Source organism: Lissotriton vulgaris, chromosome 8, assembly GCF_964263255.1.
Source record: "Lissotriton vulgaris chromosome 8, aLisVul1.2, whole genome shotgun sequence".
Lineage (NCBI taxonomy): Eukaryota > Metazoa > Chordata > Amphibia > Caudata > Salamandridae > Lissotriton > Lissotriton vulgaris.
In genome coordinates this window covers 821027918-821053104 of record NC_141696.1, presented here as the reverse complement: position 1 = coordinate 821053104, position 25187 = coordinate 821027918, and the positions used below count along the sequence as shown (strand labels likewise).

General features: G+C 47.9%; 1 protein-coding gene across 2 annotated transcripts in view; it reads right to left on the bottom strand.

Moving 5' to 3' along the window:
* Positions 1-25187, bottom strand: part of TBC1D8 (TBC1 domain family member 8) — a 605783-nt gene that overhangs the window by 253135 nt on the left and 327461 nt on the right. For both annotated transcript variants that reach the window (XM_086934717.1, XM_086934716.1), the window contains exon 7: positions 12740-12934. In XM_086934717.1, coding sequence (XP_086790843.1) covers positions 12740-12934 — 195 coding nt within the window. The remainder of the gene's footprint in view (positions 1-12739; positions 12935-25187) is intronic.

Below are 25187 nucleotides of genomic sequence, written 5' to 3'. Positions count from 1 at the left end.
TGATCAAAGCTACAGAAGAGATTAGGATGGTGATGCATCGGGGTGGCACAGCCGTGCTGATACTCCTCGATCGGTCAGCCGCCTTTGATACGGTTGACCATTCTCTCTTGCATGAGCGGCTCAAGAGAATAGGGATCAGGGGCGCAGCACTGGCTTTGCTATCCTCCTTCCTTAAAGATAGAAGACTCACAGTCGAGATTGATGCCTTCCATTCAGACTCTTATACCCTCCCCTGTGGAGTGCCTCAGGGCTCTTCTTTAAGCCCTTCACTCTTTAACGTTTATGTCTCAGAGCTGGACCCACTAATTCAGAGCTTTGGCTTCTGCCTCACGTCTTATGCCGACGACACTCAGATTGTCGTAACAGTACATAAAAATGAGACACCTCCCACTGCTCAATTTCAAAACTGCATGCGCACCATCAACCATTGGATGAACACCCATTGCCTCCAATTCAAGGCACTGTCTTTAGCCTACAAAGCCCTGAACAAAAAAGGGCCGATCTTTCTAACTAACTTTGTGTTGGTGACTGAGTGTGATGTTTTGCCTCTTCTCGAATGCCTTAAATCAGGCTCTCCCGCCGATCCGTGTCCGGCTCGGGTTCTGTCAGAAGTAGCCAGCACTGTCTGTGGGGATGTTACCCAGATCGTAAACCTCTCTCTTTCCTCGGCAGTGGTCCCTGCTGAGTGGAAACAGGCTAAGCTTCTGCCGCTTTTGAAGAAACCAGGCCTGGATGCCTCGGTTCCCGGCCTATTTCTCTTCTCCCTGCCTTAACCAAAATCTGTGAGAAATTAGACAACTAGAAAAATTTGTAGAGTCATCCAATGCCCTGCACCCAGCCCAATCGGGATTCAGGGCTGCTTACAGCACTGAAACGGCCCTGGTAGAGATGACGGAGTCGATTCCGGAGTGTCTGGACGGGGGCGGCAGAGCAGTCTTGATCCTATTGGATCCCTCTGGCGCCTTCGATACCGTCCCCCATGCTCTCCTCACCGCCAGGTTATCGGCCATCGGCATTGGTGGCAATGCCTTGGCCTGGATGTCCTCATTTCTTTCGGGAAGGACTCAACAGGTCTGGATGCCACCCCATGCCTCGGAACCAAAACCACTCCTTACTGGGGTCCCACAGGGTTCCACTCTTAGCCCCCTACTGTTCAACATTTATATTACCCCCTTGGTGTATCTTGCGGAACAGTACGGGGCTAAGATTATAGGATATAGGCTGAGATCGTCAGGCTTCTTTTCACCTGGCCTGACGATCATCTGGACACAGCTAAGGTCCATCTCTGCCTATCCTCAGTTTTCCGCTGGTTAACGCTGGCCCAATTAAAATGTAATGAGGACAAATCCTCTTTTATGGATCTTTCCCCCCAGGTTTCAAAAATTCGCTGTGGCCCCCGAATATCCCATGTCCTATGGAAATGGGTGGCCCTGCGAAAAATATTGGGATTTGGTTCGGAGAGGATCTAAAATTTCAGGACCATATAAAAAAATTGACCGGAACGTGTTTTGACACCTTGAGAATGCTCAGGAAATTCTTTCCATTACTCCCTAGAGAGGCGAGGGAGACGGTCGCCCGAGCACTCATTCTAGCAAGGCTGTACTACGCGAACTCCCTGTTCAGCGGCATTCCAGCTTATCTGACCAAACGTCTGGTGGTCATTCAGAATGCCGCTGTTCGTCTTCTTTGCAACGTTCCCAGATGGAAGAGTGTCCGGTCTCATATGTCCGGCCTCCACTGGCTCCCAGTTCCTCAACGTATCCTCTTTAAAACCTTGGTACTTGCGTTCAGAGCGACTCATGACCAAGGACCAGTCTATTTAAAGAAAAGATTTACACTGTATGCCCCTACAAGAGTTCTCAGATCATCTTCTCTATTTAAAATGACCCTTCCCCGATTCAAGCGAACCAGACCAGGGGGACAGTCCATTGCTGTGGTCGCTGCCCGCGCCTGGAATGCTCTCCCCTTTCATCTGCGCTCCAGTCAATCGGTAGCCCAATTTAAAAAGAATTTAAAAACCTACCTATTCAGTAGCAGTTTCTAAGCTGATCCCTGCTCATCCTTCTTTGCTTCTCCCACCGCGCCAGGATACTCCCCAGTAACAGTGCGCGTTACAAAATCATTTATACATACATACATACATATACATACATTAAAGGTCTGCGGCATCCGAATAGGTTTGGTGCACTGGTCATTGGCAAAACCTAGGTCTAAGTTAAGCACCAATTTGTTAAAAGATTCCCCTGTGCTAGTGTGACAAAAGTGGGTACCATTTGTGCCCTCTTCTTCATTAAAGCCACATATCCTATCATCCTCAAAGGAACACGGGGGACAATTAAAATCTCCACATATAATGAGCATATTTTAAGAGACATTAGCATTACACATGATTTTCAATTCATTATACAATGAACCTTCCACCCTGGGTACGCTATCATGTGGGATGTTATATAAATTAACCAGAGTCATAGAAAAAGATGCAGTTAAAAACAACGTTAATATTTGAGAATAAGGAGACTCAAGCTTAAATTCAGTTTTAACAAAGTTTAGCTGATTAGAAACATATATACAGAGCCCCCCTTTGGCTCTGCCAGGCATACCCCCATCGCTTGAGTATTGAGTATTGAGTGAAGTAGTGTGGCTCACTGGTTAGAGGCGGCAGACCCAAGAGCAGAGGACGGCCCGGGACCAGGGTTCGATTCCCGACGCGGCAGGTTTCTGGACCAGGGTCAGCGGACTCGATAATTCTCTCGCCTCGGTGCCCACTCTGATCAGCGATCACACTCGGCAACTCTGGGCACTAGCTTGCCTCATCTTCACTAACGGCCCCACCAGACCGCCGGGGATGCCTGGTCTCACCCTGGAGATACCCATTAAGGGACCATCTCTCAGGGAAGCCAGGAAGGGTTTCGCAGCGGTCGAAGCACGGAGGTACCCCTTCGGGAGTGATTCCAGCGCTATATAAGCACACAATTAATTAATTAATTAATTGAATGATCTATAACCATTCATATGAACGGGTCCTTCAGCCATATTTCTTGAAAACAGATGATTTCATGTTTTGTGATGTATTCTGACCATAAGGGGTTGCTAATTTTAGCTTGTAAGCCTGCAATGTTCCACGATACAAGACTACAGCCAATCTTTTTACTGGTAACTGGGATACTGGCTACCTCTGTGACTGTAAGAGTATCAGCTTCACATCATCTCTGCTGCATAGATTCTGGGCATATATTAGGCAATGCTTGTGAGAAGGTATGGACTCCTCGTGGCTGGTCTAATCTGGCTATATTATGGCCCCCGAAAATGTGCTCTAAGCCCGTACCCGGGGTTTCAATCACATTACATTCCGTGGGGGATTTGGGTGTTGACTCCTCTAATAATGTGTGTGGTCTATTCTCTTCTGTTCTTCTCTGTGCCCTAACTATCCACTGACTTTTTTGTACCTCATTAAGACAACTGCCTTTCTTCTCTATTCGTGGTCAATCAGTATCGTCCATAGTGTTAAAAATATCGTAACGGTTACTAATTGGGACTGTGTACATATGCTGGCCTCTGTCGGAATACTCCGTCTCTGTAGAAATATGCCATGGGTGGATGATTAGGCGGCTGTATGATGGCGGGTAAAAATACCCCAATGGTAATATGACCGCCTCATCGGGTCTAGCTGGTGCTTTGCCTGCTCTGTCCAGTATTATGTGGGCAAAGTCTGGGGTCCTGAAGGATAACACAATGCAGTCCCCTTTTAGTGACTTCCTAGACTGGCCCACCCAACCAAATCTGCATGCCATTTTAAATTCTGAATATAGGAGGTTGGGGTTAATCCCAGTCCTGCCACTGAGAAAGTGAAGGTATTTGTTCCGCAGGGTTGACCAGTGCTCGGTACTACCAACCGGCAACATCGGGACATTAGCCAGCACCACTGTATAAGGTGTTACGTCAGGGGGTAGATGTAGGTTATTAGCTGTGGTCCGGGCAACCTCACAAGCAGGGGACTTTCTCCTAACCATGTTTGAGGGCAGGCCTCTCCCCATTTCAGAGGAATTATCCCTAACTATAGTACTGCCTAGTGGCTCTTGTAATGGGATTGCCTGGCTCTGTGACACACCATCCGTAATCTGGGTAGGGAGAACTCTTCCCTTTCCCGACTTACCTGGGCCAGGGCCTACCATGGACATATTATCGGGGCCTGGGCACCTTAGTTGGTTTTCAAATAAAGCAGCCGTACTCCCCCCATGGTTCTCAGATGGCAATTGCAGGGGAGTTGATATACGTTTTTCCAGGTTTGCTAACCTCGCTGCAATGTGGTTACGTTTTAACATCACAGGGCCCAGGAGAGAAGATAAGATCGATTCCAATTTACATGAGAAATCCCCTAGCGTTGGATTAATATAAGTTTCCACGTTAGCTCCCTCGACCCGTGCTAGTACTGGTATGTTGTTATGGGCGAGCTCACTAGTAGGTTGACAGATTCCGGCCTGCTGGTTTTGGCAACCATTTCAGAGTAGATTGCACTGATTTGTGAATACACTGTCCTTTCCTTTTCTTTGATGGTGATGCAAGGGAGTGACCCTGTGCAGACTTGGCCTTAGCCTTCTGACCCCTTGTTGTAACTGGGGACCTATGTACTATGTCACTAATTAGTGGCGCTGCCACAGCCGCTAACGCCGGGGTCGTAGCATCCAAACCAGGTATGTGGAGTGAGACTTCTTCAATTTCCACTGTATTAAGAGAGGGTAAAATAGCGGGAAAGGCATCTCGTATAAGTGTACTCTGGGGGTCCAGGGATAGCCTCCTTTCAGTTAATTCAATCTCATGAATTAAAACAGATTCAGCCCTTAAGAGGAAAGCATCCAGAGTCCCGACAACACCCTGCCCTGGATTAAACGTCTTATTCATGTTGAAGTTTGCGTTGTTAAATCCAAAGAGCAGCAATTTTCCTAAATAAGTCAATACAGGATTACAACAGTACCATTTCGGGGTAATTCCACTGCAAAATCTCTCCAATGCCCTTGGTCAATGGTGCAGCCTCCTTCGGCCTTTGATGAGCGCGGACGGGCCCGCCCTTTGCCCGGGCGCCGCCGGAGGGGTGCTCGAAATTTAAATGCCACCTGAGCTGCGATGACGCGATCAGCAAGCGTCTCCCAGAGCGTGCTGGGGCTTGTGGTTTGTAGTCCTCGACGTGGCGTGGGCTGAAGGCTGGTAAAAGCGCTGCGCCGTTGCCCTCATGGCTGGAGTAGCAGCGGAGCCAAGGTCAATAAAGGGGCAAAGCCGTTCCCCTCACGGCTGGAGTAGCAGTGGTGCCACGGCAGGAGTAGCAGCGGTGCCAAGGTCAATACAGGGAAAAGCCACTCCCCTCACTGCTGGTAAAGCAGGTTCGTAAGAAGCGTCCCGCGCTGCTTGAGGGTTGCTCGAAATTTAAATGCCACCTGCGCTGCAGTGACTCGTTCAGCAAGCTTCTCCCAGCGCCTGCTGGGGCTTGTGGTTTGTAGTCCTCGACGTGGCGTGGGCTGAAGGCTGGTGAAGCGCTGCGCTGTTCCCCTCACGGCTGGAGTAGCAGCGGAGCCAAGGTCAATACAGGGCAAAGCCGTTACCCTCACGGCTGGAGTAGCAGCGGCGCCAAGGTCAATACAGGGCAAAGCCGTTATCCTCACGGCTGGCAACGCAGGTTCGTAAGAAGCAACACAATAACACAAGGTTTACCATAACAACGCAAATGAAACAGTACAAAAATGTAACAATGAAGCAACATAGAAACACATTACAATAACACAACGAAGTGCAACCACAAAACAACGTAATAACAGAAAACGACGCAACATAAAAACAATAAACAAACAAACCCAAATACAACTTTATTGTTCTGCTGTTTTGTTGTATTAGTGTATGATTGTGTTGTATGCTGTTGTGGATTGGTGATTGTGCTGGTCTATTTCGTTTCGTTTTTTTTGTATTGTGCTGTGTTATGTTGTGTTGGTGAGCAGGATATTACTAGTGTGTTGTGTATTTTTGTGGCAAATATTTTTGTTTTTGATGCGGTTTTGCTGTTGTGTTAGTCTGGTGCTGCATTGTTGTAATGTGCGGTTTCTGTACCTCAACTGCGGTACGACTGCTCAAATATGCAGCGGAGGAGCGTCCCACCAGCAGCTGAAAAAAGCAGCTGAAAAACGAAATAATTGGGTTTTATTTTTCAGCTGCAGGCTGAGGCAGCGAGTGTGGGGATGGGTGGTGGCGGGGCCAGGCAATGGGAGGGGGCAAAGTGATGTGCACTGCTCACAGTGCATGTCTGTTTGGCCAGCCAAACAGACATGCGCAGTTTGGTTTCTCCAACCCAGCTGTGTTACACAGCCAATTCGGAGAAACAGCACAAACTGCCTGTGCCTGAGCGAGCATTGAACACGCCCGCTAAGGCCAATCCTCGTGCTGCTCTCATGCAGCGTGAGGATTGCACAGAGAGTCTCTGATGCTAACTCAGGGGTTACTGGGACCAGGAAGCAGAGGAACTCTGAGGTACAAGGTGGCAGAAGCAGCATCAGGTATGTTTTTTATTATTTTAAATGTCCCCACCTGCACCCCCCACCCGTGTCCCCCTACACGCCCCGCAGTCCCTCCAACCACCCCAACACTGTTAATATGTGTAGGCCGCCACTGTAAATATGCACAAACATTACTTTCAAATACTTACCCTAACCATATATCGCCCTTCATGACACAATGATAAACGCACTGCCCTAGAACACCTAATAAAGCCAACAAAGGATGTTCCATGAGTTGAGACTGGTCCTTATTTATGTTTAGCTCTTTCTATACTCCGCTTTCTACAAATTGCAAAATAGGATTTCATTTCTTCAGGTTTGTTTTCCTTTTCACACATGTTCACAATCGCCTTTGCTGATTAATGTGCATAGATTAATATATACATTTTTTGGAAATATTTTCAAAAAAAGTCTACTGGAATCAACATATAATTTCTCTGGCTTAGCCCGAAGGTTATCACCACGCTTATTTTGGATTGATGCAAATCGTGATCTGACAGAACAGACGGGGGAATGCCTCGTTCCTGGGCACCGTGGTGCAAAATTGGGTCCTAGTTCAGCTCACAGCCTAAATAGATTGAGTTTTTGAAGTCTGATAGTTTATGCAATCAAGCAAAATGAACACCGTACTCAGGGCGAGGCATGCCCCTTAGTCTTTTTTAGGTCTTGGCAAAGAGTTGTAGCTGTCTGGCAGAGCTAATGCAATCAATATACAATGTACAAAGTAGCAATGGGTCACATCCCCACAGTCAGCCACTGCTTGTTGGAAGTGTCATTTATACCATGGATCAACACACAACAGCCATTGATAATTGCAATCAGCTTTCCATCTTTACCACCAAAAGCTAGTTTATTAACACTGCATACATAAGACCAACAAAGGAGATCAGTAAAGATCTGGGACAAGGAATTACTATCTGTGTCTAATGGAACATGTAACCAGAAGCAAGAAAGAAGAATTCCATGTCCCATAGTACATGCAAGTTCAAAATTAGAGAGGACCATAAACCTTGGCCAAACCTTTCAGGCAAAGAAGAAAATGATGAGGGATTCTTGAAGCAGAAGAAACTGCCAGTTACTTGGAAGTAGAACCGTTTAGAGAGTCATGATGTTAAACCACTTCAGCCCATGTTGTGTAGACAGTCAGAACACCGCTTCATTGTTAACTTCATGACACCATGCTTTGATTGTCACCTTACTAACAGATTCCTCTAATGCCACAACTCTGCTTGCCATTTTCTTTGTTTGTCCTCCACCTGAAGCAATAATAAATCGAACCAAGAAATTAACTGTTCTTGTTTTAGCTTTAGTCAGACTTAACAATTTTCCACTCTGTCTAAAATAGAAGGCCTCTCCTCCAAGTCAGTAGACCATCATCACAGAAATAAGCACTGACAAAGCAAAGAACACATTGTAAAATATGTTTTTGTGCATTATGCATCAATTGAGTGTTTTACAAACTGTCTGTCTTCCTTAAATGTGATTTTTCAATCGCTGTGTCAATTCTTCGACCAATCCCATTAGTAAGTCGTCATTACCTCTTTATACTTATTTCACTTTGCTCAGTGGTTACATGTTTTAATTCCCTTTATATAAAAAAAACTGCGGTGGCCAAATGCCTCAAAAATGTGGCAAACATAATTTCTGCAATACTTTTGATGCTGCTCAAGTGACCCTGAATAGGTTGAAGTCCATCACATGGATCATATGGAGAAACAGTTGAAAAGGAAGATCCAAAACAAGTCTTGCTGCAGCATTCTGGACAGGCTGCAACTTATCAATGGATGTCTTGTTAATGTCCAGGTAGACTGCGCTGCAATAATCCATCCTGGACATAATTAGTGTCACAGCTGCTTTTTTCCGCGCGGGCGGAGAGAGAGAGAAATGGAAATATCTTCCTAAGGGTCCTTATAACCCAGAAACAGGATGAGACTCTCTCATTGACCTTAAGATTTAAAAGACAGATTGTTATCAACTAGGACACCGAGATTCTTTGCCGAGTCAACGGGACAGGGAAATTGTCCAAGCATTTCTGGCCACCATGACAGGGTCCATATAGATTGTTGGCTACCAAAGACCAAAACCTCTGTTTTGTCCCCATTCAGTCATAGTTAGTTATTTAACATCCAAGAGGCCACGGCCTGCATGCAATTGTGGAGATTGGCGGTGGAGGCCTCTATATCTTTTGTGATAGACACAATTATTTGTGTGTCATCAGCATAGGATAAAGCCTGCAGCCCAAATGATCTAATAAGCTTAGCCAACGAGGAAACTTATATTGAACAGGGTGGGGCTCAAAGATGAGCCCTGCGGAACTCCACAGACAGTAGATATGGTGTCAGAGTAGAATTGGTCCATTATCACTGTCTGTGACCTATCACTCAAGAAAGAAGACAGAAGCTTAAGGGCCAAGTCTGTCACCCCAATTCCTTGTAGGCGGTCAATCACCCTTATCGAGAGATGGTATCGAAGGCCGCAGATAGGTACAACAGAATCAGCACCACAGTCTGCCCAGCAGCAACCATGATACAGATGATATTGACTGCAGATATTAGTGCAGTCTCAGGCCTATGGTTACTCCTGAATCCATACTGAGAGGAGTCAAGCTGATGCCGTTGTTCTAAATAAGTAATCAGCTGGGCACTTAGGTGTTTATCCAAGTTCTTGGCAGGAACAGGTAATAAGGAAATGGGCCGACAGTTTTTAAATTCCGATGGATCCAAGTTTTTTTTTTTAAGCAAAGGCTTGACAACTGCCGTCTTCCAACTATGAGGGTAGCATCCAGAGGAAATAGCCAGGTTTGAAAGCTGGTGTGAGGGGGGGGGGAAATAATAATGTCCCCTCCCAACTTCAGCAGTTTCGGGGAGCAAGGTTCAAGTGGGGAGCCTGATTTGATCCCTCGTAGAAGCAGGCCGGTCTGTTCATAAGATAGAGGGAGAAAAGCAGACAGACACCCCTCCTCTCAGTCTGAGGAGGACTAAGGACTGTGGAAATAATCTTTTGGGCACAGATCAAGAGTTTGGTATTAAGACTATCCAAAGGAGAGTACATCTCAAAGATTTTGGGGTGAAAATATTTGGCCATACGGTCACAAAAGTCCTGCGAGCTCTTGTTATAGGATGGAGCAGGCAGTATAGATAATAGATTGATCAGTTTGAGTAGGTCACTGGAGCACGTAAGTGATACTATCTTCTGACTGCAGTATAATTATTTGTCTAGTTTAACAGGTACTTTATATTCTGCCAACTCAGCCTTGTGATTAGTTCTTTCAATCGGATCATAGCGTTTATGCCAGAGAAGTTCTTGGAGGCGACAGGCTTGTCTGAGTGTTCTAAGCTTCTCTGAGAACCAACGAGCAGTGGGCTTTTTTCTACCTGCATAAAATTCTTTGAGGGGAGCAAGAAAATCAATGGCGGACGTGAGTAAATTTGAGTACTCTGTGGCTGCCAGATTAGAGCCAATATTTTCAGTCCAATGTTTGTTGATAAAAGCCCAAAGAAGAGATTCCTTGCTTATACGTTTGTAATTTCTTTTAAGCACCTTATTAAACTCCTTAGGGGCAACTTCAAATATTGCAGGGAAAGAAAGGGGAAAAGGGACAACATGATGGTTAGACCAAGAGAGGGGAAGCTGTTCATCCACCTTAAGACGATGCTAATTAGATAAAATGCAGTCAAGAATGTGTCCTGCATCATGGGTGGCTGTCTTTACTAGTTAGGCAAGATCGCAACATAGCATTGTATCTTTAAAAGTCTGCAAGACTTGCTGGAAGAACTGTCAAAATGAAAATGAAAATCTCCCAAAAGGATAATGTTTTGTTTCCCAAGGTAGGGTTCTATAAGGTTGGCAAACTCCATGATAAAAGAGGACCTAGGTCCCATTGGCCAGTAAGTCAGAACTCCTGCAAAGGTTTCCGCAGGGAACACTTTTAGAGAGAAAAATAATGCTTCACAGGAACCTTGGGAGTAGCTATTGGCTTGATAAAACAAGTATAAGAAGCCCTATAGATAATGGCCAACCCACCTACAATTTTTCCTGCTCTATCAAGTCGGGAGAAGAGTCCAGGTTGTTGTAATACCACACAACCCCACATTTGATATGGTGTCTGTTCCTTCTGCATTACTAGCAGGCCCTTAAATAGGGGTCAGGGACGCTGTAGTAATTCAAATCCAATTTCATTCTTCATAATATCCCACGCAAGTTCTGCACTAAGAGAAAAGACACTACGTGTAAAAGTATTTTATATCAACAGTCTCATCTTGTTGCTTAACGCATGTAGAGTAACTACACAGAATAATATTAAAGCAGCACTGATGCAGGTCACCAACAATGAGAATAAAATGAACTTCACTGAGAACCTAATACCATAAAGACTGCCTCTATGCACTATACTATGAGTGTATGCAGTAGTTTAACTTGCATTTAGAGGTTCTTAAGATTCAGGGCACTGCATACCGGTTTTCAGCAAGTAGCTGTATTTATCAGTAGCCGTGGGAGAGTTTCCTCAAAAGGAAAACAAACATCAGAAGAGCTCAGCTCCTCTCTTCTCAGACTTAGCTCTATACCGACTGGATGCTAGAGCAGTATGGCAATCTGGCGGTCTCTGTAAGGGTCTCTGGAAATATCTTGTGCAATAACCTGGGCAAAGGTCTTCCTCTCTACTTAAGTGGCCACTTGATGAGCCTTATATATTGTTGACCACCAGGCCTATTTACATGGGGGGATTTCCTACATATCATGTATGTCAATTGACATATGCTAGTCTTAAAACACACTAGTGTAAACTAGTATGGTAAAAATATGTCAATACAGACTGCATTGTTTCTTTTCTTTATCTGACTTTGAAATATAGATAACAAGGCACCTGTCCCAGACTGATATAGCATTAGGCGTCTTATCAATGTCATTGCCTGGATGATTTGACACTTTCATAGGTTCGTCGAAAGAGAAAAGCAGACAGCATATAAGTCACAGGTAGACATGCTGACAATCAGGCAGAAAATTGAGTCTTGGCTGCTCAAGATGGGATCTGGCCTTGGGGTCTTTGCGTCACTACATTCTGATGCAGACAATGCACAAGAGTACATTCAGACTGATTTGTAGTCTGTGGGCCAAGGAATGCTGGGTGCCACAGAGTTCACCTAGGTTACATTTCTCAGATATAACATTTACTCTCTTTCAGTTAACATGATGCCTTGATTTTTTTAAATTGACTCTATGGTTATAAGAAAGAGTGAATCCTTTAATGTGTTAAAACAAATACAATATTGTGGCATGCTCCCTATATGGACACATTCGGTGTAAATGAGCTTTACAGTGCAACTGTATTGCAGCCTTTGAGGAGTCCGCAATCAAAAAAAATGCCAAGAAATGTCTTTGCACATCGAGGCTTCATCTGAAATAATCAAGTGATATGCAACATAGCCACCTAGATGAACATCCTTTCAATTGATAAATCCATCATTCATTATATTCATGTAACATTAACAGAACAGTATGTTGCACACTGCAACTCTGGGCAATAGCTTGCTTAATCTCCACGACGGCCCCCTCGCTGCCAAGGATGCCTGGCTTCACCTTGGGGATGCCATAGGGACCATCTCACAGGGAAAGCCAGGACGGGTTCCCCAGCGGCACGCAGCGCCAAGAAACCCTGGGGTGAACGTGCGCTCTACAAATTCATACTAACATAACATAACATTCAAAAAGTGGATAGTGTAACAGTGAGTGACTATATTGGAAGTCCATTTCTCACCAACTGCCCCAGTTCATACACCTTTAAGATCAGATAACCAATAATAGCAACATGATACCCATCAGATAATCAATTATATCACCAACTATGGTCTACACCACCTGTCTATGTACATACTGGTCTAAGGGGATTGTACCTAAAAACCATATACAGCTGACTCTTGACCATACATTCGCGTCACAAAGAATAAATTAATTTCTTGTTTAATTCTTTCAGAGTGCATGTCTGAAAAACCTATATGTATACATATTCTAAGCTTCTATAAATTTTACTAGCGTGCACAAAATCTGCAAACCACTTGTCCATTCAGAGAACTGCCTAACAAGGCTACAGGTGTTTTTCATCATAGTTTGTTTTTTACAATTTATTTTAATTTAAACAATTCTGTAAAGCATTCGTCTAGGATCGCACATTCGTTTTGGTAAACAGCAATTAATAGGTTTGGTACCATTTCTTCGCTGTTCAAGCAGACTTCAAACAATGGGTTGAAGGCGTTCACTTGTTTAAGTCTTATAAGCAGGTTCTCCACTAGGCTATCCCTGTCCCTCAGATCAATGAATTGGAAGGCCATTTTATGCCGTATGCTTATGATGATGGGGTTTGGAAGGAGGCTGGTGTCTTCCATCTTCTCCACAGTAAACACCTGTCAAGGAGGAAACCACAAAAGATATATTAGAAACCATAAAATAATAAATAGAAAACAAAGGAAAGGTTTTATCAAATAATTTCAGAACTGTGTGATGGACATTGTGGGTAATGGACAACGGAAGCAGGGTAAGCCTACCGACCACAACATTATTTGATCTATTAACATGTTAGTGTAGATTCTTTCCCAGAAATATCACTACCTACCAAAAAACGAAAAAGAAAATAAATAGAGACACCAACAGGGGTGGGGGCAGAGTTATATCACCTCATTTACACACAATACTTTATACAAGAATCGAGTAGAAGACTATAGGGGGATATGAGCCTCCCTAATCTCTCTTGTAGGTTAGCAGCCTACTAACTGTTTGAGTCTCATCCTGGCATGTGTAGAGTGTCTGACTGGTTAGGGCACAATGCATGACCCAACTAAGTCTTGTCCAACTGTAAACGGTCAACCGTCAAAAACTGAGGTGGCCTCTTTCCTGTAAGTGAATGTATGCAAGATCTTGCCAATTAAAGACTGCATAGGTACTCCTGGTAACCAATTTTGATTGCTGCATCATTTGTCTTCCCTTGCATTTGGCTAAAAATGTACAAGAAAGAGGATATCTTTTGCTAGCTTCTGCTCAAGTCACCATTGTGAGAAGTTGGCCCGATATGCAACGTTCGCTATTCTAGCGACCGCTATGTATCGTTCCAACGACCCTTATGGTGTTTGGTTGTAAGTCAACCTATAGACCAGCTATCCTAGTAGCGTGGATACGAGCAGTCTAAGGCTAAAGACTCGAGAGGGCGCGTTAAGCCAGCTGTTTACCACACATGTACCCCTTGAACACCCAGTGAAAGGACACCACACAAGTGTTATGAAAATAAACAGTATATTTATTAAGAATCACAACAGCCCTGTACTCTTTATGAGGACAGGGTACTAAGCACAAACCAAATCTCTTTAGCAAATACTTCAAGTGCACAATTAAAACAAGTGTCTGAGGACACGGAAAGGTTAAGGTCTCGGGCGGACCCGATAAGGCAAGTCGGAAGCGAGGGACTCGGGACCCTAGAGTAAAGAGGCTATGCAGGCACCGAAATGCCGAGTTACCTAGCCACGAGGGCTGCGGCTGCACAAGTCTTACAGGCGTCGGGGTCTTCGCTGACGAGCCGGGAGCCGGAAGAAAAGGAGTTGCTGGCCGGCGACCAGTGATGAATAGTTCGTAGAGATCCAAGCCTGGATCGGAGATTGATGAAACCTGAAAGCAGAGGGGACCAAGTTCGTACTACTAGCCAGTAGTCAGAGGGTACCAGGAAGGCACCGGTTGGCCGCCACCTCGACCAGGTGAGTGGGCGACGCTAGGCTCTGCAGTCTCACGGACCATGAGGCGTTGTCGGCGACCACGGTGGAGGTGCGAGCTGTCCCACGAAGGATGATGCTGTCGGCGTCGCTGGGCCCAGGATGGGGCAACAAGCCTTGGCAGATCTCAGGGCCACGTGGTGGGCCTAAGATGGCGTCTTGAGTGGACCAGGAGGGTCCGGGATGCTTCTTGCAAAGGCGGAAGCAAGGGCCAGTCTGGAGCAACCAGACCAGCAGTGATGTTTGTCGGTCGTCGTCAAGGAAGGACACAAGCCAGCGGCTAGTGACCAGACAACGTGCTGAGCAGCGAGCAGAAGGGCCCCACGCAGATCGTGGAGATGCTGGGAGACTGCACTTCGGTGCTGGAGCGGCTCAGGGTCGGGGCTTCTCGGACCCCAGAGCACTCACCAGAGAGTTACCTCGATGGTCGTGCTGGTTTTAAGAGCGTGCAGGTTCTGATGATGGCCGGTCCCTCGAGGTCTCGTCGCACCCACAGATCACAGCTGAGCTGATGACGTGGGTAGAGGTCAGAGGTGCCAGGGAAGCCGGTTCTCGTCGAGCTGGGCCGTCGGATTCCTTGAGGAAGGAATTGCAGCAAACCGCAGAGTTCTTAGATGGTGCCCGCTGATGCAGGGTGACTACTCCTTAGTCACAAGGGAGAAATCTTGAGAAGAGTCTTGAGTGTCCTTTCGTAGAAAGTAGTTCTTGATTCAAAGATGATCTAATTTGGAAGGGTCCCCGCTCCGGCCTTTATCCTAAAGAAAGGGGTGGGTACATGACTAGGTCCTGCCCTAAGGGTGGGACCAGGAAGGGGGGTAGTTACACCCCTCTCCCCTGCCGGACTTTCCCCAGGCCAGGGCTGGCGCCCCTGGAACTGGTTCTAACCGGCAGATGCGTAGTGAGCACCGGGGTGCCACTCCGCAGTCACCTTCTCGCAAAAGCCCTACCTACCCAGAATACACAAACCCTGTCTGGGACGGTGCGAACACCGCCCTCGACAGGAAACCCTTTGTCCAGGCGCTCCTCGCTGGAAGGACTCCCAGCAGCAGGAGGTCAGACTCGTGTCTGTGGTGGCAGCATCCATTTTGTGGAGCTGAGGCTTTCGTTAACTTTAACCGGGGTTCACAGTTACGTACATGTCGTGTCCCTCTAGAAGGGCGGAATGCTAACCTCGTCGCCAGGGTTGGTGCGAGGGCAGCACCCCGATTCGTATGACACCTTACTCGACATGTCTTGATAACGCGACACCGAAGTTACCGATGTGGTACGCGTTATCATGGAACAGCCATTGGGTCTTTTCTCCGCAAGCTGCAACCGGCTCGGCTCGGGCCAGAACACAGTTCACACGAGCCCATGCACTCTGCCTTCAGGATTGTCAAGGCCTGCCATAGGAGTGACTGATAGGAACTCGGGTGTCCATTGTATGGTTAGATATAGAGCTACTATACCTAAAGCAAAGGGTGATTACACGACTTCGCCCCAGCTGTCATGCAGCCAGTTGTGTCAAATTTAGGAGGCCAGCCAGGGGTGGCATAATACATGCTGCAGCCCCTGGCGGCCCTGGGTACACCTATGCCCTGAGTTACAGGGTCTGACAAGGTGGCCCAGTACCAATTGGTAAATGCACCTAGGGTACATATCGTAATTTAGAAAGAGAACAGCCAGGCTGTGGGTCTGATTGGCAGGCCCACAGCCAGAGAAAGTCGTAAACCAGTGAAACAAAAGCAAAAAATCTGGGTGATCATAGGATTGCAGACCCTACTCTCCTACATGACCCCCCCCCCAAACGTCGGAACAATTAGCTAACCTTGACCAGGTGAGTCTTCTTGTTCTAAGTGGAAATATCTGGAGAGCCCATCGGCATTGCCATGATCAGTACCAGGTCTATGTTCCACTGTAAAGTCCATCCCCTGTAGGGAAATGGACCACCTAAGCAGTTTGGGGTTTTCACCCTTCATCTGATTTAGCCACAAGAGGGGCTTATGGTCGGTCTGAATCTTGAAGTGAGTGCCAAACAAGTATGGCCTCAGCTTCTTCAGGGCCCAAACCACAGCAAAGGCCTCCCTCTCAATAGCTGACCAATTCTTCTCTCTAGGGGTCAGCCTTCTGCTTATAAAAGCAATGGGCTGGTCTTGACCATCAAAATTCAGTTGAGAAAGAACAGCTCCCACACCCAACTCAGAAGCATCTGTTTGGACAATGAATGGTTTGGAGTAGTCCGGACTCTTGAGGATAGGCGCCGTGCACATGGCCTGCTTTAGGTCATCGAATGCTTTTTGACAGCTCGCTGTCCACTGAACCTTTTTTGGCATTTTCTTACTTGTCAGTTCATTTAATGGTGTCACGATGGAACCATAGTTCCTGACAAACTTCCTATAGTAACCAGTCAGGCCCAAGAAAGCTCGAACCTGAGTCTGGGTGGTTGGAGGAGCCCAGTCCCTGATTGACTGTATCTTGCTCTCCAGTGGCTGAACCTGGCCTCCACCTACAAGGTGGCCCAGGTATACAACCTGTGTCTGCCCTATCTGGCACTTGGTGGCCTTGATAGTGAGGCCTGCTGCTTGCAGAGCCTCCAACGCTTTCCGCAGGTGGACCAGGTGATCCTCCCAGGTGGAGCTAAAGACAGCAATATCGTCTAGATACGCCGCACAGAAGTCATCCAGCCCAGTAAGGACTTGATTCACCAACCGTTGGAAGGTGGCAGGTGCATTTTTCAGGCCAAAGGGCATCACCACGAACTGATAATGCCCACCAGGGGTTGAAAATGCGGTTTTAGGCTTGGCGTCCTCAGCTAACCTGATTTGCCAATACCCAGCTGTCAGGTCAAACGTACTTAAGTAGTTGGCCGAAGCCAATCTATCGATAAGTTCGTCCGCCCTTGGTATTGGGTGGGCGTCAGTCTTAGTGACTGCATTGAGACCCCTGTAGTCTACGCAAAACCTCATCTCTCTCTTACCACCCTGGGTGTGAGGTTTCGGCACTAGAACTACGGGACTAGCCCAAGGGCTATCCGAGGGTTCAATGACTCCCAGCTCCAACATTTTCTGCACTTCACTTTTGATGCAGTCTCTAACGTGATCAGGCTGCCTGTAGATTTTACTCTTGACGGGCAAGCTGTCACCAGTGTCAACCTCATGGGTGCACCAATCGGTCTGACTGGGTGTTAGAGAAAACAGATGTCGGAACGACTGAAGAACCTGTTTACAGTCGCTCTGTTGATGTTCGGAGAGGCTGCCACAAAAGACAACACCATCTACCGAGCCATCGTCAGGATTCTGAGTGAGCAGGTCGGGGAGAGGGTCACTCTCCTCTTCCTGTCCCTCATCTAGGGCCATGAGCAAACTCATGTCCTTCCTGTCGACATATGCTTTTAGCCTGTTGACATGAAGCACCCTGTGGGGGCTCCGGGGAGTTCCCAGGTCGACCAGGTAGGTGACCTCTCCCTTTTTCTCCAGGATGGTGTGGGGCCCGGACCATTTGTCCTTGAGTGCTGCTGGGGCCACTGGCTCCAACACCCACACCTTCTGTCCGGGCTGATAAACAGTCAAGACAGCCTTTTGGTCATGCCAAGCTTTTTGGAGTTCTTGGCTGGCCTTAAGGTTTTCTGATGCCTTTTCCATGTATTCAGCCATCCGCGAGCGGAGGCCAAGCACATAGTCCACTATGTTGGCTGCAGGCTTTTTGAGAGGTCTCTCCCATCCTTCCTTCACCAAACACAGGGGTCCTCTTACAGGATGCCCGTACAAAAGTTCAAAAGGGCTGTAGCCAACCCCCTTCTGTGGGACTTCTCTGTAGGCGAACAAGAGGCAGGGGATCAGGACGTCCCATCTACGCCGAAGCTTTTCCGGTAGTCCATGAATCATCCCTTTTAGGGTCCTGTTGAATCTCTCAACAAGCCCATTGCATTGTGGATGATAGGGTGTAGTGAACTTGTAGTTGACACCACATTCCTTCCACATAGCAGTTAAGTAGCTCGACATAAAGTTTGCACCTCTGTCGGAGACGACCTCCTTAGGGAAGCCCACTCTGGAGAACACTCCAACTAGGGCTCTTGCCACAACAGGAGCTGTAGTGGTCCTAAGGGGAATAGCTTCAGGATACCTGGTGGCATGATCCACTACCACCAGTATAAACTTGTGCCCTGATGCTGTCGGTGGTTCCATGGGACCGACGATGTCGATCCCCACCCGTTCAAAGGGCACCCCCACCACAGGCATTGGTATAAGGGGGGCCTTTGTCGTGCCACCTTACTTACCACTGGCTTGGCAAGTGACACAGGAGCGGCAAAACTCCTTGGTATCTTCGTTCATGTGAGGCCAGTGAAAGTGTGAGACAAGCCTGTCCCACGTTTTCGTCTGGCCCAAGTGACCTGCTAAGGGAATCTCGTGGGCCAAGGTAAGTAGGAAACCACGCTGAGACAAGGGTACGACCAGCCTCCTGGTCATGCCAGGCTTGGGGTCTCTTGACTCAGTGTACAGGAGTCCATCTTCCCAGTATACCTTGTGGGTACCTGTGGCGTTCCCAGCAGCCTCAGCAGCAGCCTGCTGTCTGAGGGGTTCAAGAGAAGGGCAGTCTAACTGGTCCTTCCCCAGGTCCTCCCTTGAGGGTCCCCCTGAGCCCAAGAATTCAACTTGATCAAGTTCGAACTCCCTAGGCTCAGTTTCCCTCAATTCCTGTAGGTCACCCTCATCTGAGACTTGATCCACGACCTGGGGCAAGGGGGAAGGCGCAGCCTTAACCCTACCGCTCTTTTTCTTGGGAGGTGTCTGGTCCGTTGTTCCAGGATCCAGCACCTGTTCAGTGGGGCATTTCCTGACCTGTGACCTAGTCACAGCGAACACGTGTGCTGGCAAACCTAACATTTCCATGTGAGTCCGGTGCTCCACTTCTGACCATTGTGACGACTCCAAATCATTGCCCAACAAACAATCCACTGGGAGGTCTGGACTAACTACAACCTTCTTTTGGCCAGTTACCCCTCCCCAGGAGAAAGCTACAATTGCCATACTGTGATTGGTAGTGACATTGCTTGCATTGGTCACCAGGAATTCCGTACCTGGCATGATCTGTCCAGGGTCCACAAAGTTAGGCGTCACCATGGTGACGCTGGCACAAGTGTCCCTATAGGCCTGAGCCATCTTTCCATTTATGAAAGGCGTCTGTCGGTATTTGCCCAAAGTATTGGGGTTTACGTCAGGGGACACGTCCACGTCCCCTGTACTGACAAGGACAGCCTGAGTGAGTGTGCCAACTAAGTTGTCACGCCCCTCAGAACCCAGGGTTAACCCTACTAAACCCTTGGGAGGCGCACTACCACTGCTGACTGTACTAGGGGGCACAGGTGCCTTAGGGGCTGCAGTGGCAGGAGTCTGCCCTCCTCCTTTCTTGGTGCACTCACTAAACCAGTGAGATTTACTTTTACAGTACTGGCACCATCTTTTGGATTGGCCTTCTTTCTTCTTTTGGGGAGCCTGACCCCCACCCTCTTTGGGTTGTTGGGGACCTGTCGAAGACTTCTGGTCATTTTGTTCCCCCTTAGAATCTTTACCCTTCTGGTCTGATTTCTTCTGACCACCTTGATTCTGGCCCTGGTTCTGTTTAACTCTCGTACGAACCCATCTGTCTGCCTTCTTTCCCAATTCTTGGGGAGAGGTCAGATCCGAGTCGACAAGATGCTGATGCAACAACTGGTTCTGACAATTGTTTAAAATTTGTTCTCTCATCATCAAATTATACAATCCTTGGTAATCAGTAACCTTACTGCCCAGCAACCAGCCCTCAAAAGCCTTAGTGGCACAATCGACAAAGTCAGACCAATCTTGAGACTGCGTTTTCTGGGTATCCCTGAACAGCACCCTGTACTGCTCAGTGGTTAGGCCGAACCCTTCAACGAGTGTATTCTTCAAGACTGAGTAATTGTTAGCGTCCTCTACCCTTGTGGTGAGGAGCTTGTCTCTTCCTTTTCCTTCAAAGGAGAGCCACAAGATAGCTGCCCACTGACTCTGGGGCACACCCTGCACAGTGCAGGCCCTCTCCAAAGCAGTAATCCATTTGTGGATGTCGTCCCCTTGTTTAAAGGGGGGCACTATCTTCCCAAGGTGTTTCGTATCGAAACTCTTTTCCCTATTACTAGGTACATTGCTGCCACCAGTGGGGACTACCCCACTTAACTGTTGCTCTCTAGCAAAAGCAAGCTTTTCCTTGGCGATGGCAAGTTCTTCCCTTTCGATCCTCAGATTAGCTGCCCTTTCCTTCGCTTCGTACACTCTCCTCTGAGGGGACGTCATCCCTCTTTGAGAAGAGTTGTGAGAGCCATTGGTGTGAAGGGATCTGCCAGAGCCTCTTGACAGAGATCTGGCTCGTCCGTTCCCAATGTTAAGCGGACCTGACAGTAGCGCCGGGGTTCCCCCCGTACCACTATCATGTTTGCTTAAGTTGGACCGTGTTAGTCTGACGACTTCTACCTGTCCCTTATCTGCCTCGTCCCCAGAGAGATCCTCCTCCTCATCCTCCTCATCATCTTCGTTCTCAGTTGCGAGGTGGATGAGGTCAGGATCGTCCCGGGTTCCCTCGAGGGGAGGCATGTCTCCTTCTGGATTAGAAGAGCTACGAAGTTTCTCAGCTCTTCTGGCATCATAAGTCTCCAAGAGACCAATCAGAAAGGACGTTGTGGGGTTAGACCCCTGCTGAATCTTCCTGGAGTGACACAGCCGTCTTAACTCCTTGAAGCTCAGCACAGTATACCCTGAAGGGATGACCTGTGGAGGGTCAACTGACACAAGGGGAGACTCAGGGTTTCCTCCTTTGTCCGGCATACTGTTTCTAGTTTGGTGTAAGTGATGCACCTACCTACACTATGTGTTTACCTACTGTTCCCTTGCTAAGAGTTGTAGCCAAGGTGTGCTAAGCCTTGAGGAGCTACAACAGCTGGTTCAGTAGAACTCAGAGTATTCTAAGCTTTTAGTTATATGTACTAACAGTACTTGTGCGATCTTTCAACAAGATATTCTTAGGATACGTGTGGTAAAACAACAGCAAGCTCAAATCCCAACCGCTGCTCACCAATGTGAGAAGTTGGCCCGATATGCAACGTTCGCTATTCTAGCGACCGCTATGTATCGTTCCAACGACCCTTATGGTGTTTGGTTGTAAGTCAACCTATAGACCAGCTATCCTAGTAGCGTGGATACGAGCAGTCTAAGGCTAAAGACTCGAGAGGGCGCGTTAAGCCAGCTGTTTACCACACATGTACCCCTTGAACACCCAGTGAAAGGACACCACACAAGTGTTATGAAAATAAACAGTATATTTATTAAGAATCACAACAGCCCTGTACTCTTTATGAGGACAGGGTACTAAGCACAAACCAAATCTCTTTAGCAAATACTTCAAGTGCACAATTAAAACAAGTGTCTGAGGACACGGAAAGGTTAAGGTCTCGGGCGGACCCGATAAGGCAAGTCGGAAGCGAGGGACTCGGGACCCTAGAGTAAAGAGGCTATGCAGGCACCGAAATGCCGAGTTACCTAGCCACGAGGGCTGCGGCTGCACAAGTCTTACCGGCGTCGGGGTCTTCTCTGACGAGCCGGGAGCCGGAAGAAAAGGAGTTGCTGGCCGGCGACCAGTGATGAATAGTTCGTAGAGATCCAAGCCTGGATCGGAGATTGATGAAACCTGAAAGCAGAGGGGACCAAGTTCGTACTACTAGCCAGTAGTCAGAGGGTACCAGGAAGGCACCGGTTGGCCGCCACCTCGACCAGGTGAGTGGGCGACGCTAGGCTCTGCAGTCTCACGGACCATGAGGCGTTGTCGGCGACCACGGTGGAGGTGCGAGCTGTCCCACGAAGGATGATGCTGTCGGCGTCGCTGGGCCCAGGATGGGGCAACAAGCCTTGGCAGATCTCAGGGCCACGTGGTGGGCCTAAGATGGCGTCTTGAGTGGACCAGGAGGGTCCGGGATGCTTCTTGCAAAGGCGGAAGCAAGGGCCAGTCTGGAGCAACCAGACCAGCAGTGATGTTTGTCGGTCGTCGTCAAGGAAGGACACAAGCCAGCGGCTAGTGACCAGACAACGTGCTGAGCAGCGAGCAGAAGGGCCCCACGCAGATCGTGGAGATGCTGGGAGACTGCACTTCGGTGCTGGAGCGGCTCAGGGTCGGGGCTTCTCGGACCCCAGAGCACTCACCAGAGAGTTACCTCGATGGTCGTGCTGGTTTTAAGAGCGTGCAGGTTCTGATGATGGCCGGTCCCTCGAGGTCTCGTCGCACCCACAGATCACAGCTGAGCTGATGACGTGGGTAGAGGTCAGAGGTGCCAGGGAAGCCGGTTCTCGTCGAGCTGGGCCGTCGGATTCCTTGAGGAAGGACTTGCAGCAAACCGCAGAGTTCTTAGATGGTGCCCGCTGATGCAGGGTGACTACTCCTTAGTCACAAGGGAGAAATCTTGAGAAGAGTCTTGAGTGTCCTTTCGTAGAAAGTAGTTCTTGATTCAAAGATGATCTAATTTGGAAGGGTCCCCGCTCCGGCCTTTATCCTAAAGAAAGGGGTGGGTACATGACTAGGTCCTGCCCTAAGGGTGGGACCAGGAAGGGGGGTAGTTACACCGCTCTCCCCTGCCGGACTTTCCCCAGGCCAGGGCTGGCGCCCCTGGAACTGGTTCTAACCGGCAGATGCGTAGTGAGCACCGGGGTGCCACTCCGCAGTCACCTTCTCGCAAAAGCCCTACCTACCCAGAATACACAAACCCTGTCTGGGACGGTGCGAACACCGCCCTCGACAGGAAACCCTTTGTCCAGGCGCTCCTCGCTGGAAGGACTCCCAGCAGCAGGAGGTCAGACTCGTGTCTGTGGTGGCAGCATCCATTTTGTGGAGCTGAGGCTTTCGTTAACTTTAACCGGGGTTCACAGTTACGTACATGTCGTGTCCCTCTAGAAGGGCGGAATGCTAACCTCGTCGCCAGGGTTGGTGCGAGGGCAGCACCCCGATTCGTATGACACCTTACTCGACATGTGTTGATAACGCGACACCGAAGTTACCGATGTGGTACGCGTTATCATGGAACAGCCATTGGGTCTTTTCTCCGCAAGCTGCAACCGGCTCGGCTCGGGCCAGAACACAGTTCACACGAGCCCATGCACTCTGCCTTCAGGATTGTCAAGGCCTGCCATAGGAGTGACTGATAGGAACTCGGGTGTCCATTGTATGGTTAGATATAGAGCTACTATACCTAAAGCAAAGGGTGATTACACGACTTCGCCCCAGCTGTCATGCAGCCAGTTGTGTCAAATTTAGGAGGCCAGCCAGGGGTGGCATAATACATGCTGCAGCCCCTGGCGGCCCTGGGTACACCTATGCCCTGAGTTACAGGGTCTGACAAGGTGGCCCAGTACCAATTGGTAAATGCACCTAGGGTACATATCGTAATTTAGAAAGAGAACAGCCAGGCTGTGGGTCTGATTGGCAGGCCCACAGCCAGAGAAAGTCGTAAACCAGTGAAACAAAAGCAAAAAATCTGGGTGATCATAGGATTGCAGACCCTACTCTCCTACAACCATTGTGACTGCTGTTCCTATTGTCATTAAATAATTTTGGTCAAACAATGAAGCCTTCTGATTACCTCATGGCTCAGTTTACACCATATAAATATCTTTAAATAACCAAACAATTCAAACACGTGCCACCAAACACTACTGAATATCTACGAAAAACTAGCTCCCTACTTTGGAGATGGTCGACTATTGTCTGGAAAGCAATGAAGTATCATATTCGATAACACATGTAAACAGGGCTTCTGACACTGGAATTTAATCAAGATGTTCCGTGCCTGCTCATGAATGTGAAGTTTGCATTCGGTCTTGTTTTGATGACACCTTATGCCTAGAATCGTGGACATGCACTCTGAATCAGCCCTGAGAATGCAAACGGCATGGGAATTTAATTATTTAATATAACCGGCAAAATTACTCTGGCTATTGTTTGGTTTGGCCCTCTTGCCATTCTCTTATGCACTGGTATCTCATTAAGTTCTCTGATAAGCAGATGTCTTTAAGTCGCTTCTGAACTGAGACGAAGAATTTCAAGAAGAAGATGGGCTAAGTTTTACCACTCAAAGCCTATTGTGCTCCACAGGAAAGACTTTGCCTTCTATTTGACATTATTCCACCTTACACAGATTATCCTTCTTGTTTTAGAAGGGGATCTGTTGGTCCATCTTGAGGTGTAAGATTACAATTCTTTCATTTGTTTCTTGACATCTCACTGTCAAGTTCCATGATGTAAGTTAGAGATTCTTCCTTTTGGTCTTACCTCGGATCTCAGAGCCTTTGCAAAGGTACTGACAATAGTGCTGTTAGACCTGGCACCATAGGCGTGGATCTCCATTCCATTTTTCGCTTTTATCTCCTCTGCGTTTGCTGGTGTATGTGCTCTGGGCGCTGTGCCACTGCCATTCAGTGCATCAGCGCGCATTGCTCCCTATTGTAAATTGACTGTATGAATTGGTATAATCCTAATTGACCCAAGGAACGTGATAGGAAATTCGAATTTAGTATGCCTGAGCTTCAAATATGAAAGTGCATCTTTTAGTGACAATTATTTGTATCTTCCGCATTTAAAACTACCACTTTTGGGAAGTAGGTATTTTCTGGCCTAAGCCTTACCGTGTGCTCTGCTGTTATGTGTGTTGGCTGTCTGGTTTTGGAGGGTCAGGGCAGGCTGAGACCGACCTGGATTAAATGGAGAGATCTGAAGTTGGAGTATGGGGAGGGGTGACCCTTTGATCTGAGCAGGGCCGTGCCTGGCAAGGTGAATGATGGCTCCACCTCCTACTGTGCGTCTGAGGGCGGACCCCCTCTCCCTGAAAGGCAGGATGAGCATCGTAAATAAAGTGCTCTTGGACGACACC